Source organism: Rhizoctonia solani, chromosome 4 (assembly GCF_016906535.1).
Source record: "Rhizoctonia solani chromosome 4, complete sequence".
Classification (NCBI taxonomy): domain Eukaryota; kingdom Fungi; phylum Basidiomycota; class Agaricomycetes; order Cantharellales; family Ceratobasidiaceae; genus Rhizoctonia; species Rhizoctonia solani.
This window is the reverse complement of record NC_057373.1, coordinates 1,612,554-1,627,432: the sequence shown is the minus strand read 5'-3', so window position 1 is coordinate 1,627,432 and position 14,879 is coordinate 1,612,554. Positions and strand designations below refer to the sequence as shown.

General features: G+C 47.3%; 4 protein-coding genes across 4 annotated transcripts; 2 read left to right on the top strand and 2 right to left on the bottom strand.

Annotated features, from left to right (window-relative positions):
* Positions 1-629: 629 nt before the first annotated feature.
* Positions 630-1,144, top strand: RhiXN_00525 (uncharacterized protein; the record flags this gene model as incomplete). Its single annotated transcript, XM_043320344.1, has 2 exons — positions 630-841; positions 895-1,144. 2 exons carry the CDS (start codon positions 630-632, stop codon positions 1,142-1,144), a joined length of 462 nt encoding a protein of 153 aa, XP_043179356.1.
* A 472-nt stretch (positions 1,145-1,616) lies between these two features.
* Positions 1,617-5,094, bottom strand: RhiXN_00524 (ubiquitin-conjugating enzyme; the record flags this gene model as incomplete). Its single annotated transcript, XM_043320343.1, has 15 exons — positions 1,617-1,889; positions 1,939-1,976; positions 2,030-2,204; positions 2,257-2,298; positions 2,351-2,417; positions 2,468-2,482; positions 2,556-2,671; positions 2,720-3,080; positions 3,136-3,482; positions 3,530-3,793; positions 3,848-4,240; positions 4,297-4,533; positions 4,596-4,766; positions 4,824-4,976; positions 5,062-5,094. 15 exons carry the CDS (start codon positions 5,092-5,094, stop codon positions 1,617-1,619), a joined length of 2,685 nt encoding a protein of 894 aa, XP_043179355.1.
* Positions 5,095-6,101: 1,007 nt separating this feature from the next.
* RhiXN_00523 (BRCA1 carboxy-terminus (BRCT) domain protein) lies at positions 6,102-9,708 on the top strand (the record flags this gene model as incomplete). The annotated part of the gene is made up of 12 exons (XM_043320342.1): positions 6,102-6,182; positions 6,249-6,348; positions 6,413-6,497; positions 6,613-6,881; positions 6,930-7,023; positions 7,373-7,658; positions 7,708-7,759; positions 7,808-7,969; positions 8,029-8,339; positions 8,391-8,546; positions 8,593-9,168; positions 9,226-9,708. The coding sequence occupies 12 exons, from the start codon at positions 6,102-6,104 to the stop codon at positions 9,706-9,708; spliced, it is 2,655 nt and encodes an 884-aa protein (XP_043179354.1).
* Positions 9,709-10,175: 467 nt separating this feature from the next.
* RhiXN_00522 (mitotic chromosome condensation-like protein) lies at positions 10,176-13,924 on the bottom strand (the record flags this gene model as incomplete). The annotated part of the gene is made up of 15 exons (XM_043320341.1): positions 10,176-10,577; positions 10,628-10,737; positions 10,793-10,881; positions 10,945-11,069; positions 11,126-11,257; positions 11,308-11,556; positions 11,615-11,743; positions 11,795-11,971; positions 12,022-12,179; positions 12,234-12,584; positions 12,635-12,737; positions 12,787-13,054; positions 13,104-13,289; positions 13,344-13,539; positions 13,591-13,924. The coding sequence occupies 15 exons, from the start codon at positions 13,922-13,924 to the stop codon at positions 10,176-10,178; spliced, it is 3,009 nt and encodes a 1,002-aa protein (XP_043179353.1).
* Between the last annotated feature and the right edge of the window lie 955 nt (positions 13,925-14,879).

Genomic DNA, 14,879 nt, shown 5'->3' with positions numbered 1-14,879 from the left:
CTTATAACTAAGATAGATGCAAGACTTCTTGAAACTTTATTCCGGTTTAGTTGAACGCTGCTTCAACTCTTGCGTCAACGATTTTACTAGCAAGTCTTTAGGAACAAAAGAGGTGGGATTCCATGAAGCAATTGCCTTGATGTATCCTGACTGTGCTGGTGGAAGGATACGTGCATACAAAACTGTGTGGAAAAATTCATGAAGCATTCAGAGAGGGTTGGGGCACGATTTGCCGAACAGAATGCAGGTGTGTATATCATCATTTGACGAGAGAATCTTAACTTAAATATTTTATACCAGATGCTCAACAAGCAATAACGAAACCATAATTCTATTTAATGTCTTTATCTGTATCAATAAAACCCATGCCATGCATAACACCCCATCCGTGTTACTCCAAAACCCTGCATATTACCGATCGGTAGTCTGCTTAAACTGGCACAGATAAACTCCTTTGAGCTCTCACCGAAATCCCGCATAAATGCATAAACCATTTACAACACCATCAGTACATCCAATGACGCCAAGTAATTACAAACTAAGAAACACCGCCACTAGCTAAATCCGAACAAAGCGAGAATGTGGGCAGCTCAAAGACCTCGTTCTCTGCAACCACACTCAGCATCACCATGAAAGTCACGAATTATCTTATTGCAGTCATAGCCTATGCCTGTTACTCGCTTGCTCAAGATTCAACTACCTTGGACACTGGGATTATGACGATCCAACCTATAACGTCAATTATTCCCTCGTCCCTCACTTCTACGCTTCCGCCCGCGAGTACAAGTACGACTACGCGTCTTGGAGGTTCTCAGATTGAGCCCAGCTCATTTTCAGTCTCGTGAGTGGCGAAAATACATTTTAATAATGATGGACTAAAACCTTGTCCACCAGGCGACCCACGATCAGCGACGTTTCGAGTGATAGACCTACTCAAACCACGACAGGCTCTTCCGACGTTGTAACTACCACCATCTCTTTGCCTACTGGCACCTCTCCTGCTGGTAGCTCAACCACGTTGGGTGGTAGTAGCCCGGCTTCGAGCCCAACACCTACAAGCAACGCTGGAATTGAACGTTTTTCAGCCCTTCCCATCGGTCTCGTTGGAACTCTGGCTGCTCTTAGTGGAGCTATTCTATTTTAGGAGCTCTGGTTGTGCTGCGGATGAATATTGCACATGGCAGCTATGCTTCGGAGGCGTGTGGCACTTGAGTTTTGACGTACTTAATATTCGGCATCAGCCTATTTGGGCTTATGGATCAGTGTCTAGTTTGCACCGCTATAAACGCTCAAGGAATGATATGAATCTATTTGTGACTTAACCTGGTTATATTTGTTGTTAGACAAGTTGGCGCTGCGCTCATGGCCCATATTCCTGATATCCCTACACGCCCTGATCAAATTCTCTAATACCCCAACTTTCAGATGGGGTTCTACGATAACCAAGGTATACATGAACTATTTCATTAACGTCAGTGGCCCGGATTATTTCTAACGAAAGAACGAGTATTGGTTGAAAAGCGCGCATACATATATTGGTTGCGCAGTACAAAAGTATCACCCGGAATGACTGACAACATCTTTGAACTACCTGATAGGTAAATCAGGTTCATAGTTCAGTCTGAGCTTGCTGTGCTATCGCTTGCAGCTTTGGGATCTAGCTTCAATAAAAGTGACTTGAGCTCCTGTACATCACGACGAAGCGCTTGTCCGGCACCCGAGCCCGTGGAGTTTAGCTGTCCACCCCCGTTTTGACCGTCGAGAGGTCGACCATCATCCAGTTCGAGCCATTCGTCGAGTTGTTTATACAGCGAACGAGCTTTCAGTCGGAAATGAGTGCTAATCACATCTGAAAATGGCTCCGGAGGTGCTTTTAGATTGCCGAGCATCTAGATAGAATTAGTGAAGGATGGTCGAGCTTGTTGGAGTATAGCTCACGGCAGTATGAACAACCATCCGCCTAACGTTTGCCGAATCTAATGAACCTACGTCAAAAAAGCTCGTTCAGATCCACTCAGTATACACGCACATGCTTTTGAAGCGGGAGTACCACCTCCACTCGACCAGCCGGGCTCGTTCAAGTAAGGCTCGTCGCATAAAATCATAGATTGAATCGAGATTAGAACTTGAAGTAGCGTCGACTTGCCGGATATCCAACCAGGGCCAGACCAAGTTCCAAGCAATGACAAGCACACCTTGCCATCCTAAAGGGGTCTCAGCTCTGATTTTGGAAGATTTATCCCTACGACTACGTACTGCATACAAGTTCGGGTTAAATCGGAAACGCCCACCGTTGGTCTATGGAGAATTCATCAACGCCAAGCTCGGAGAAGACATAGGAAGCACCAACTGTCATGTATTTAACGCTAGGCGGAGAGTTGTTATAGCTTGCACCGAGGAAAATGTCAAACAGGAAGCTAGAACGGCCTTCAGCTGCATAGTCTACCCAAATCAATGGCACACACACCATCCATTATAATACCTATCCAAAAGCATCGACTAGAATGAGCAACCTATTACAGCCAACTATGCGAGGTGTCTTGAGCTATGCTTACGGAGTTCCTTCTGGCCCAGTTATCAGCGCCTTGATGACATCCACTCTCGACTCGTCCACACGTAAAAATACGGAAGATCCCCATGCGACAGGTAGATTGGTCGTCAAAACAGCGAGCTGTTAGGGCTGTTTAGCATATGATTCAAGATGGGGCAGCTTGATCACCTCTTTGGCAATAGCTAAACTTCTCTTCGGAATATCTGCATTTGCGAGCATTCGTGCATCATTATTGAAGTAGAATTTGTAGCTGGGCGCCGATGGTGTGCTTTCTCCCTCTTTTTGAGCTGGAGCCGGTATCGATAGGTCGCAGTACTCAAATCGGCATTTGTTCGCCCATGACTCGTATATCTGAATGGTTTCCTCGTCACTGTCTCCAGGAACTATCGTGGGTTGGTCTTCTAAACCATGCGAAGGTCCGCCTCCAGCAGCTTTGGGCAAAGAAGCGTGTAAGCGATTCACAAAGTCATCACCCTTTGTCTCTCGCAATGAGCGATCAATTCCAGCTGCAGCTGAGAGGATACGTTCACTGGCATACCAGAATTTACTCAGTCGACAACCATCGCTTGTGGGATTACACCTACCAGAATCGAAGCAGATTCAGATTTTCATCTGGCACTGCGTCCGTCAATTCTTTCTGTTTTCCTTTTTCGCTAGCAGTCATGCGTTTTTCGGTTTCAGTCATTTCTCCCTCTGTATGCTCCGTATCTGCTGGCTTCATCCCTTCTAGTCCCTTTATCGCCGCTTGTGCCTGGATAACAATCGATTCGAGTAGTTCCCGCGGCCCCGAGCTGCCTTCGTACATAATGATACGCTCTCGTTGAGCAGGCCTAGAGCCTGAACCAGCTATGGGAGCCTTGGGCTTGATCGAGGCAACAACCATAATCGGCATCGCCATCATAGACGCCAAGGCTTCATGATTCGAAATTGTCTAAAACACCCATGAGTACTAATTGGATGTGGAGGTTGCAGTATTACCTCAAGCCATGAAAATAGTTCAAAGTACAGAACCGAACGATCTGACATATCTGTCAGTGAATCGTTCCTTAAGAGCGTGCTTCCTATCCAATTGAACCTTCGCCTGAGATGGGCAAGGGCGCTTGGATGAACAAGGTAATCAGATGTCTGTACGCCGCCCTTTCGCTGAAGCGAAGGCAGGAACTCGCGGACTTCAGCCATAAGTCCAGCCATCTTGGTGTCCCTAGCTTTTTGGCTTTGCATTGCTTCCATGTACCCGGTATGCTTGGCTAATGCGTCAATCGCGGGACGGTGAAGCTAAGGAAACTGGGTGCTCACATCTTCCTTCCCCATACCCGCATACCCAGTTCCAGCTTTGGCCTTCTTTCCTCTAGCCATCTCGTTTGATATGTACTCGTCTTCGTCATCATATGAACCAGCTTGAGGGGACACTTTACGTTTCTTTGTCCCACCGACTGTATCATCGTGCGTTCGGTGTTGCTCCTGGAATAATTGCTCGATCATATGAAGACCAATCCCTAGGATGACCCCTTGTAAATTGGCACAGTGGAACAAGACATTGGCAACTCCGGGTGCGCCGGGGAAGCTACGCTGTTGAACTGGAGTGGAGGATACTCCTTCACCACAAGCTAAACAGTACACCTGCTTGCACTTTGGGCATGTTTGGTGAACCGTCTCCCGCAAGTTATTAGTGTATGTCGTAAACGAGTTCTGTTGATCTTATAAATTAAAAAGTTCCGAAGAGAATATCCCCAAAGCACACTCACGTATATCGCAAAAAAGTCTTTCTTCGACCTTGGCCTACTTCCACCACATTGACTCGGGCAAGCACAAGAACCGGTAGAAAGCCCATTATAGAGTTGAAACAAAAACCCCTGTTCACCACCCTCGGGACAGCCTTTCATCCATTCACTCTGGGTCATGAGTGGTACAGGGTCTGGGTTGCCCGGAATCACCACCAACTCAGGCTCTTCCTCGACTTCGATAACTTCTTCTTTACGATCCTTGGAAAAGAATATGCCTGCAAGACGGTGAAATAAAAATTATTGAATTATTGAATTTGGACCTGGCAAAGAAATGACTTGCCAGCATAAGGATCTCCGTGTACCCCGGAATCTTTCCCCGCAACTGCCTTGGCCTCATAATCCGAATCGTAATCCACATAGTCGTCTAAAGCACTCCCATCATCATCCTCAACACCCTCTTCATCTATACCTTCGTCGTCATCCTCTGGAGTCTACATGGTCACGGCTTGAGTATCAACGATTTAAATGATAGAAAATGGCTTGCAAACCGTTGCCCTCTTCCCCTTGTCCTTCTCGCTACCCTTCATCTCTTCGTCTTCGTCTTTAACATTATCAAACCTCCCGTCGAATATCTGTTCCGCGGCAGTCTCAACATCACTAAACTTGCGGAGCGCAGCCCGCGCCTGCGCTGGGGTTGCTCCCTGCCATAAAACCGTGTAATTAATCATCCGAGTCGAATTTGCCGTCAAGGCGGCATAATATTGAAGTAGAGGTAGTCCAACATACCATATCCACCAGGGCTCGCACTTTTGCATCCATGATCGTCGCTCGGTGGTAGTAAGGAATCAGAGTCGATCAAGAGCAGGTCACACAAAGGTCGGTACACAGAGGACCCCGTCATTAGGTAATCAGCTCCTATTACTTGTGTGCTATTTTCAGAGTCTGAAATTGGTTACTGTAATCCACCGTATTTTGTGTGACCTTAGCCGGAGGTTTTGAAAGGACATTGAGCCGTGCGATCTTCATACATAAAATGATAGACGCGAAGCATTCGAGCGGGACGTATGGCTATGTCATGGAGATGATTATCGAAGATACGTTGCCCGTAAAGTCCATTTTCGGATCTCTGGCATTTTGTAACCTAACCCTATGCATATGATTCACCTGTGTCCATAACTACAACTTTAGCCCCGCCCAAACTAGCATTAGGAATGAGGTCTAGCCGTAGCCACGTGCACGGCTATCCAGGTGCAGGGTGGAATATATCGAACTCACTTATTTGCTGATTAATTCATGGGACGGCCGAATATCATTTTTTGTATATCTTTCCGATACTATTCCACATACCATCCACGAGGTTCATGTATATACTACCGGACTAATAATTAAGCCTTGGGTCTCACGACTTCGAGTCATGATCATACAGTGGGAAAACTTTGACAATCGTTCCTGCGACTTATTGCAGTGCTAACCCAAATACAATGGATCATAACCCTAGGTGCTGGAATGCGTTACCTTCTTGTAGATCGTACCATGTGCATCAATGATATGGCCCATCTGACCCCTCGGTAGTGCTATGCCGTCGAATGATCGGTTATATGCGCGGTCCCGTATTTCCATCTGACTCGCGCAACCATTGAATCCCATCCCTTTTAGAGATAGAAGGGAATAGAAGCTACATGACTCGTGCGCATTGCGCGCCGAAAGAGAGGAATTACATCATCACTCACATCCTCCCAGTACTTAAACCTCCACTCAAGGCGGGGTTGAATTTCCAGATACGCCATCCATTATTCATAACTCTCGACAGCCAATAAGTTCCGCCCATGTCGAACATTCAAAACCCAGAGAACAAGAAACTCTCGGACTTTAAAGTTTTGAATTTTGATGTCTATGGGACGTTGATTGTGCGTATCTTTGTCTTGGTCATGACAAGTTTGAAGATCCCTCGTCTAAATTTATCCTACGAGTAGGACTGGGAGTCTGGTGTCATCGATGGGATCGAACCATTGCTTAACCGGTCCAACGAAACTTCTAGATGGACTAGGAGGGAGAAATTAGATGCATTCGAGGGTATGATCCATCCTTTAACACGCATATAACTTTGTCTTAACCGTTCCTTTTTTTTTTTTATCAGAGGTCGAATCGGAGCTTCAACGCCAGCACCCAGATATGATTTACTCCGATATACTTGCAAACACGCACAAGGGTCTCGCGGCAAGGTTAGGAGTCGAAAGTACCCCCGAACTCGACCAGGCATTCGGACAGTCCATCCGGAATTGGAGACCATTCCCTGACACATGCACTGCCCTGGCCAAATTATCCAAATACTACAAGCTCGCCATACTCCAATGTTGACAACGAAACTTTCAAACACACTGTACAAAAGCTGGACAGCGAAGGTGCCAAGTTTAGTCAGATTGTAACTGCGCAGGATGTAGGAAGTTACAAACCTGACGAGAGGAACTTTCTTTACGCGTTAAAAGAGATCAAAAAGAATTTTGGTATTGAAAAGGAGGAGGTTTTGGTTACAGCACAAAGCTTGTTCCATGACCATGCGCCAGCGAATAACCTTGGGCTCAAGTCCTCTTGGATTGCCAGAGAAAGTAAGTTTTCTGATTAGAATTAGGTCTTGGTTATTCACGATAGGGTAGACGTAACTATCGGAAGGAACTCTCCGGCCTCATACACGTTCAAGTTCGTGACACTTGGAGCTATGGCGGATGCAGCCGAAGCAGAGTTTGAGAAGTAATGCACATAATGCATGTACCATAGCACAGTGGTTATAGTTGCGTTGTAATTGATGGTACAATTGGCCAGGCGAAAACAAATATTTGACCAGGCTTTTAGAACCAACCGTGGTCTCGGCTCCAGGGCTTTCCTCAGAAGGCGTATATTAGGGTATGCGATTCACACAGCTGAAAATAGGGCTACATTCGAATGATCTATAATAGCCAAGTGAGAAAAAACCATGCATATGGATTCAGGCTGTCCTGATCATTCAGCGAGCTCATTTGGGGAGTTTGGTGGTGGTTGCCAATTGCAGTGTATATGACGTAATAGTATTTGATTACGTGTCATGTTGCCCTCTTCCCAGCAACCACTTGGTCGGACCCCTGACACGACCTCTCGCTGCAGATGTCCCAGCAGAACCGCCGGAGTCGAAACCCGATAGGAAGGGGTGCGGTCGTGGTCCCGCCGCAGATTGCGCCGGCGCCGACACATGCTTCACAGCCACAGCCACAGCAACCGCACCCACCAGTACAACATGTTGCTGCCAACGACAATCCGGAGCTGTTTGTCGACCTCATAACGGCGCGCCGCTGTCAATGTATGTTGAGAAAGATGTTCCTGGGCGAGATGAGATTATTCGCTTGATTGAGGTATGCAAACTCTATATACATATGCTTCATAAAAACTTACAGTGAGCAGAAACACAGCGGGGTCGTGGCTACGGCATACAGCACAGTCCCGTACATTCTGGGTAAGTTAGAGTTGGGTTCGTCGGTGCAGTCCCCTGACACCGTCACAGTGGACCCCACCAAAGAGTCGGGTCAAAACCTCTACCGCCAGTACAGCGCCAAGCGCGGCAAGACTGTCCTCAACGCGCAATGGGTCCATGCGTGCATAACCGCAGGTCAACTCCAAACGTTTAGAACCAATTATGCCGGATTCAAGGTTGACGGCACCGAGCGTGACCGGGCCCCCGACCACCAGCCCGCGCCTCCCGCCAATCCTCAACCCCGCCCCAAGACCCCGAGTCTCCTCGCGCTGCCACCCGTCGCCGCCGACGCACAGACCCTGCTCCGCCCCCTGGACCCGCCTTTACCGCCCAGATCCAGTATCAGCAATGGCCTGAACATCCACACTATCCTACCCAACCTCAGCAGCCGTACTACACTGGTGCACCTCCCCCAACCCAATGGGCTACTAACCAACAATATCCGGCTCTCACCGTACCGGTTATCGAAGGCTCGGCCTATCCACCCTACCCTGGCTATCCCGGCGATGAACAGGGCTGGGCAGCACCAGGAGAAGATGCAGAGCCATCGTATTATGATCATGTCAAGAGTTTCATTCCGCATTCAGTGAACCCACGTCTGACTTGCATCTAGTTTCAGCAGCTTCCATACGAATACATTCCCGCTCCTGCGCAAACCGTCGCACCCTCTCAGCCCGAGAACCCCTCACAAAGCCCAGAGCCTGCTGAACCGGAAGAGGAAGAAGAACCTCGTGGGCGAAAGCGCACCCGTAGCGGTCGCACTCGCAATGTATGCCTATTCACATCCTTTCTGTACTTTCCTAACCCTTCCGTAGGTCTTGTCTGAAAAAGTTGACCCACAAAAGCTAGTTTCAGCCCGAGGACCTCCTGCTCGTTCGCCCGACCCTCCAGCACGGGTAGTCAAATCCACACATGGTGGTAATCTCTTCACTGCCGATGACGTCCAATATCTCAAGTCCTATATCGAATATTGTCAGAACCAAGGTCTGGTTCTTTCGCTACGAGAGATATGTGAACGTCTGGCTGTCAAGGCACCCCACCATACCTTTTATTCGTGGCGTCGCTACTGCAATAAACACCAGATTCGACTGGGGGCGTACACTATGGATGATCCTGTCTCTGAAGATCGAACAGGCCCCCCGCCTCCGAGCAATGGAGCAGGAACACACCAACTTGCTGCTCCATCTACCTCGGTCCGACCTTCGGTCGTGGGGCTGGGCCGTACAGACCGGAGCCCGACTCCACCTAGAGCCTTGTACCGAAGCACGACAGGCAAAGGAATCGCGTTTACCGAGACAGACGTAACCTTCTTGATGAAGTTTTTGCACTACCGCCGGCGCAAGAATCCGGAGCTCGATATGGTCCAGTTTTGGAAGGACGTGGCCGAGCGGGTGGGTTCATGCTAGGTTTCGCATTGTCTAAAGCTTATGTATTGGCTTGGTATCTAGGCCCCACATCATTCTCGCGCATCATGGATGAAATATTGGCGCCGGCATAAACATGAACTCGAGGCCGATCCGTCCATGGCTGCCAACCAACCCCCAACTACTTCGTTCTCTCATCCTTCAACAAGTGCTGCCGCATCCACCTCTACCAGTGCCCCCGACCAACCACTTCCACAAGGACCGCCTCAGAAACGCAAGCGTTACGACAATGAAGATGACCTTTTACTGGCTCGATATTTTGCTACTGGCCCACAAGGAACGTCTGACGCTATCTTCCAGCGCTTTGCCCAACTGCATCCTCATCACCCATGGAAAGGCTGGCAAGAGCACCACAGGATCCACAAGAACCAAATTGACCATCTCATGAAAAAGATCCTTGCAACTAATGCGGCGGCCGCCATGGCAGCTGGAGCACAACCTCCCGGATCGACAAACGGAGTGGGAGAGGGCCTGAGAGACTTTGGGCTAGATGCGATGGAGGGGTAGGTGTGCGTTGGCATATAGGTGCACATAATTCCTAGGAAGCGTTGTAGGAATGGATATTTTGGGGTTTCTATTCGTTTTCTGTATGTTTTATATTTTTGTTTGGCTCTATGTACGGTTTTGCAGATGTCTGCGGCTATGATACGTTTGTATTAAAAGTGGTCTTAGTACTGGGGTATACGATTAATGATGATCGGTGTTGTCTGAAACATAGCGAGATCTTTTGAACTAAGAACCAGAGGATTCCATGTAATAAGCAGCCCAAGTGTGCATCAGATTAATGTCCTGCAGGCGCTTCGCATAGCATCCTCCCACTTGATGGCTGAAGTCGAGTAGTAGACGATACAGATTATACGATTTAGGATACATGTGTTCATGTAACCCTCACAAGTCGTTGCCGAGCATACATCACACCGAATATGATAGAATAGATAAATACAATGTACTACAACCTGACCAGTGCATTGTTCTCAATCCTCTTCTTCTTCCTCTTCGCCTTCTTCCTCTTCCTCTTCCTCGCCATCATACGGCTCTTCTGCTGTAACCTCGGGCTTTTCTTCGTCGGCCGCAGATCCCTCCGCTGCCTCTTCCTGATGCACAGACTCGGCTCTGGAAGCTGCTTCGGACTTGACCCTCCTGGCCCGACTGGTTCTTTTTCCTTCCTGCGTCGCATCAGGGTGCGCGTACTCTTCAGCATCACTGTCGGCCTCGATTTCATCGATCCAACTTTGGAGCTCCTGGATATGCGACTCTTGGAACGCAGCGTGGTCCGCTTCGCTCATGCCTGTAAGTTGAGCACTGTATTTTTTCCTGAAAGATGCTTCAAATTTGGTAAATGCATTACGATTGGGTGCATCTCTCAATGGTCGGCGCTAGTAAAGGAAAATGTAAGAGCGAGCTGAATGTTATACCGGGTACTCACGAGCTTGAGATTCATAATCAACAAGTGAAGACTAAGGACCTTGGCATCGCTGAGCTGGTCTGGAAGATATAGCTTCCCGAGTAACTGAACCAGCACTTTGCGTACTTCCTCTGGATTACAAGCAGGTGAACAAGACAGGAAGAAATTGGTTATGTTGATACTCACTTTCCATGTTCTTCTCAAATAGCTCCCTGATTATGTCGCAGCCTACATCTACGTGTACGGAGTCATCATGCTTCTGTCCCAAGACTTCTCTGTTTATATCCAAAATGGTAAGTCAAAGAGATGGGGCACATAGACTAGGTCAGACGACTCACACAACTTTCAACGGATCCATCCAATCCAAAAAGAGTGCTCCTAGCTGGGCAGGAGTAATCATCTCTTGAGAATCGTCCTTGTCATGATATACTTCACAGAGAAGTTTGAAGAGGACCATAAACACCTATATAAGCCATAGTCTTAGTATAAATAGGTGTGTACGACCAGGCAAGACCTCACTCTTTGCATGGTGCGCTGGTTGTTAGATGAAGAGTAGCAATAAACCGGCAGAAAGTAGCTAAGGCATTGTCGAAGGGGCTGATTGTCCACGGTGTCTGGTTGCAAGTAGGATGCAACCAAACTGCGTAGTACCTAACGGGACTTGATTAGAGCGGCCCTAACGCCAAGGCGAACCCACATACCTTATCATCCGTTACGATTCCAGCCAACAGCAGTTTGGCAAACCCGACGCAAGTAATCGCTTGAATTTCCTCCTCCTCGTCTTCCAGCTGGTGCATTAAAAAGTTAATCATTCGGGGCTCCCGTAAATACTCGGCGTCATGATGGACCATAATCAAGTCGTATAAGATTGGCAGAACCTTCTTCTTCACCTCAGTGGATGCAGTTTGAACTTGGTTGACAAAAAGCTGATAAGAACCAGCAGTCATGCGCTAATTATGGTCGTGAGCTAGGTATACCGCACCCACCCACTAAATTGAATTAACTAACCTTGTCAATCAAGCAACACAGGCCCAGACACACGAGTCCTTTCTCCCGTAATTGAGGGTGTTTGCTTTGGATGCTAGGAATAATCAATTCGGGCACTAATCCGTGCAGCGCCGAATTTTCTTGAAGGGTCTGGTTATTCCGTTAATAAATGCTAATTGCGCGAATGTGTTTACTACTAACCGAATTCACTCGCTCCAACATCCCAACACATAGCGTAACACAACGCAAATCAATAGCAAGTTTGTGCATGAGGTCCTCTTCACTGAGTTCAGGCTCTGTTGGCCTTGTACCCAACTGGGTCCGCTCTTCGTCACCCCACTGGGTTGTGCGATCGTCGGCGGCTTGTACGCCCTCGAGCTAACAAAGTGGGTAAGTTACAAATGCCTTCATTTATATGGGGGGCGTACTTGAGCATCACCATCCTTAATCAGCACGTCCCGTAGCTCAGTAACAATCTCCACGACCACCCGAATCATATCACGCTCATTCTCAGAGAGCTTAAGTAAGACATCCAGGCCCCGGTTTAATAAACCGACTGGCAAAGCCTCTTGTGACAACATATCCCCTATAGCGCTTACGATTAGCTTAACGAACAAGCAATGTAGTAAGACCCACAGACTTATAAGCTGGAACATTCTTCTCCTTCCAGTTTCATCTCCATAGTCCAAATTGACAGCAAAACCGAGAAGTTCTCCAAGTATTAGCTCTCCGTCGATAGCCTGCTCCTCCAATTGTACATCCTTTTTTTCGTCCTCTTCATCACTTGACTCGGAGTCTTTGTTATTGCGAACCTCGAGCTGGCGTAACACTTCCAAAAGTTTGTTGTACTCTTGTTGTATACGGAACGCAAACATGGTTACCACGGGGAGCGACCTATCCAACCTTTCGTTGTCCTTTTCGGCAACGCAACGGTCAATAAACACTCGTGCAAGGAATGCTTTTTCAGGTGTCAAATTGCTCCAATAGTCATCTTTCGATATAGGTCAATACCGGGAATCAGCAAGAGAATACCAGACGCACCTCCAAACTGGACAGAGTCATGAATTTCAGGACGGGCAAGGAAAACCGAGAGTAATGCATCTTCGGCGACTTTACTTTTCAGTAGGTCAAAATATTTTAGGAACTGAAAGATCGTTGATTGTCATCCTGTTGGCGAATTAAAATGTGCTTACCTCGAGCAGATCTCCATTCTTGGCATCCACCCAAGTACCAATCATTCGAGCAGCTGCACCGCGCACACTTTCTTCACGGTCACCAAGCCCGTTGCTCACTACCTCTTCTCGCTGTGCTACTGATAAGACCTCGGGTTTTAAGCTTGATAAGACATGATGATACACAAGCTTCCTCAAAGTGGTATCTACGTCTCGTGTTCGGGCGAGTATGGTTTTTAGTGTCCTTTGAGTAGGAGCAAAATTTAGGAGTGCCGCTCGGCGAACTTCACTGTACAAGAATGAGTAAAATCGTAGGTAGCGATAATTCAGAAACTTACGGAGCAGAATCATATTGTATCATGTCAATCAGAACGTCAGACAAATACACCTCTCGCTGCTCCCTTTGCATATCTTCGCCCCGAGCCAGCTTCGCCAGTGCGATAGCTGCTTGCAAACGAACGAACGTCTCTTTGTCCTGCGCTCTATCTAGCAAAGAACTTCTTAAACTCTCATAAATGTCCTCACTGAAGAAGTTTGGCGTTAATGGGTTGGTATCGAGTTTACAATGCCAAACTTACTCAATTTCCCCTAACCCGGAAATCATCTCGGCGGTGATATGAACACAGCGGTATCTGATATTTTTGTCTTTAGCTACGAAACCTTGAAGCACGTATTTCAACAGATAAGTGACGAAACGCGAGGCTGGGGTATCGTCATCCTCTTCGTCGCTATCAGCTGGGTTCTCTTCGTTTTCCTTGGCCTTCTGTTGGGCGGCTGCCTATAACTGTTAGATATAGGCTAGTGTCGATAAAACGGGCTACTGACCTTTGTCGGTAATATATTTGACAAACGACCCAATAAATCTAATCACTCTGTCTGCGTTGGAAACGCCCTTCTTGATAGGCAGGACGCTGTTGACCATCCTCGCGAACATAAGTTGAAAGGCCTTTTCTCCAGTCAAACGGATTCCTCCTCCTCGTGATTGAACCTCCTCGTAGATCCCAGCACATCCGCTAAACAATTTGGCAAGAGCTACACAGTTTTTATTGTGATTGGCAGTCGATGCCTGGACTTGTTGAAATATTTCGGGTATAGGGGTCGTGTATGTGTCAGGAGTGAGAGGCTTAACATCTTGGGCAGATTGCTTATTCCGGGGCATGGTGGTAATCAAGAATACAATAAACGCGAGCCCGCGTCACGGTCACGTGTCAAAGAATCAAGCCGTGACTAGGGTTAGGCCTTTAATTATCCGTAAAAATACAATGTGTGTAAACTTGGCCAAAAATTGCTCAACTCCTTACGGAGAGGAGACGGGTTTGGTAGTTAATTTGCAACCAGCAAATAGCTGAACCTCGGTAAAGACCTCACTGGTGTCAGCGCGTGCCCGAGCACAAGAGATGGTTTGATCAGTTGCCAGATCTAAGGTATAAATACCCAGAATGCGCGCACGGACCATGCCATCTCGGTTAGGCTGTGTCACATATATGAAATCCTAATAGCGGCGAAGCGCATTGGACGAGTCAACAATTTAACAATAAATGAACTACGTGCATTCTAACCGAACAGGACACGATTGCTGGAAACATCCATACCATTATTCAACTTCGAATTCATCAACTATAACCGCCATTACTAAGTTAATACTCTCATGTAGCACGCGCACATCGTGTGTATTGACCAAACTCAACGATATACCTCAGATTAACATTAAAGGCCACGTCCTAGGCCTATAGTTTGAGCAACCTAATTTCTATGTTTTCCTATACGCAAGCTAACTTCGACCCTCAATAGCGTTAAAAGTCTCAGCCTCAAGGTGAAATCCTACTTTACTCGCTATAATAATAGTGCAAAATCAGCTATACGAAGATCCAAGAGGCAGGTAATATACTTAATCCTAACGGCTATTCAATTGTAGCCTGGCAATACGTGTGTGTACTACGGTTGTGTGCATACATAGTCTCCTGAGATTCGTAACTCGTGGCCCCTAAAATTTGTATAATTAGTTCCAATTACTCTTAACTCAAACATAAGCTTTTGGCTTTCTCACGTACGAGCCAATTGATCGGGGGTTCAAACTTGCCCAAAAGCCCCGAATGCTATGATTTTTGTTTGCT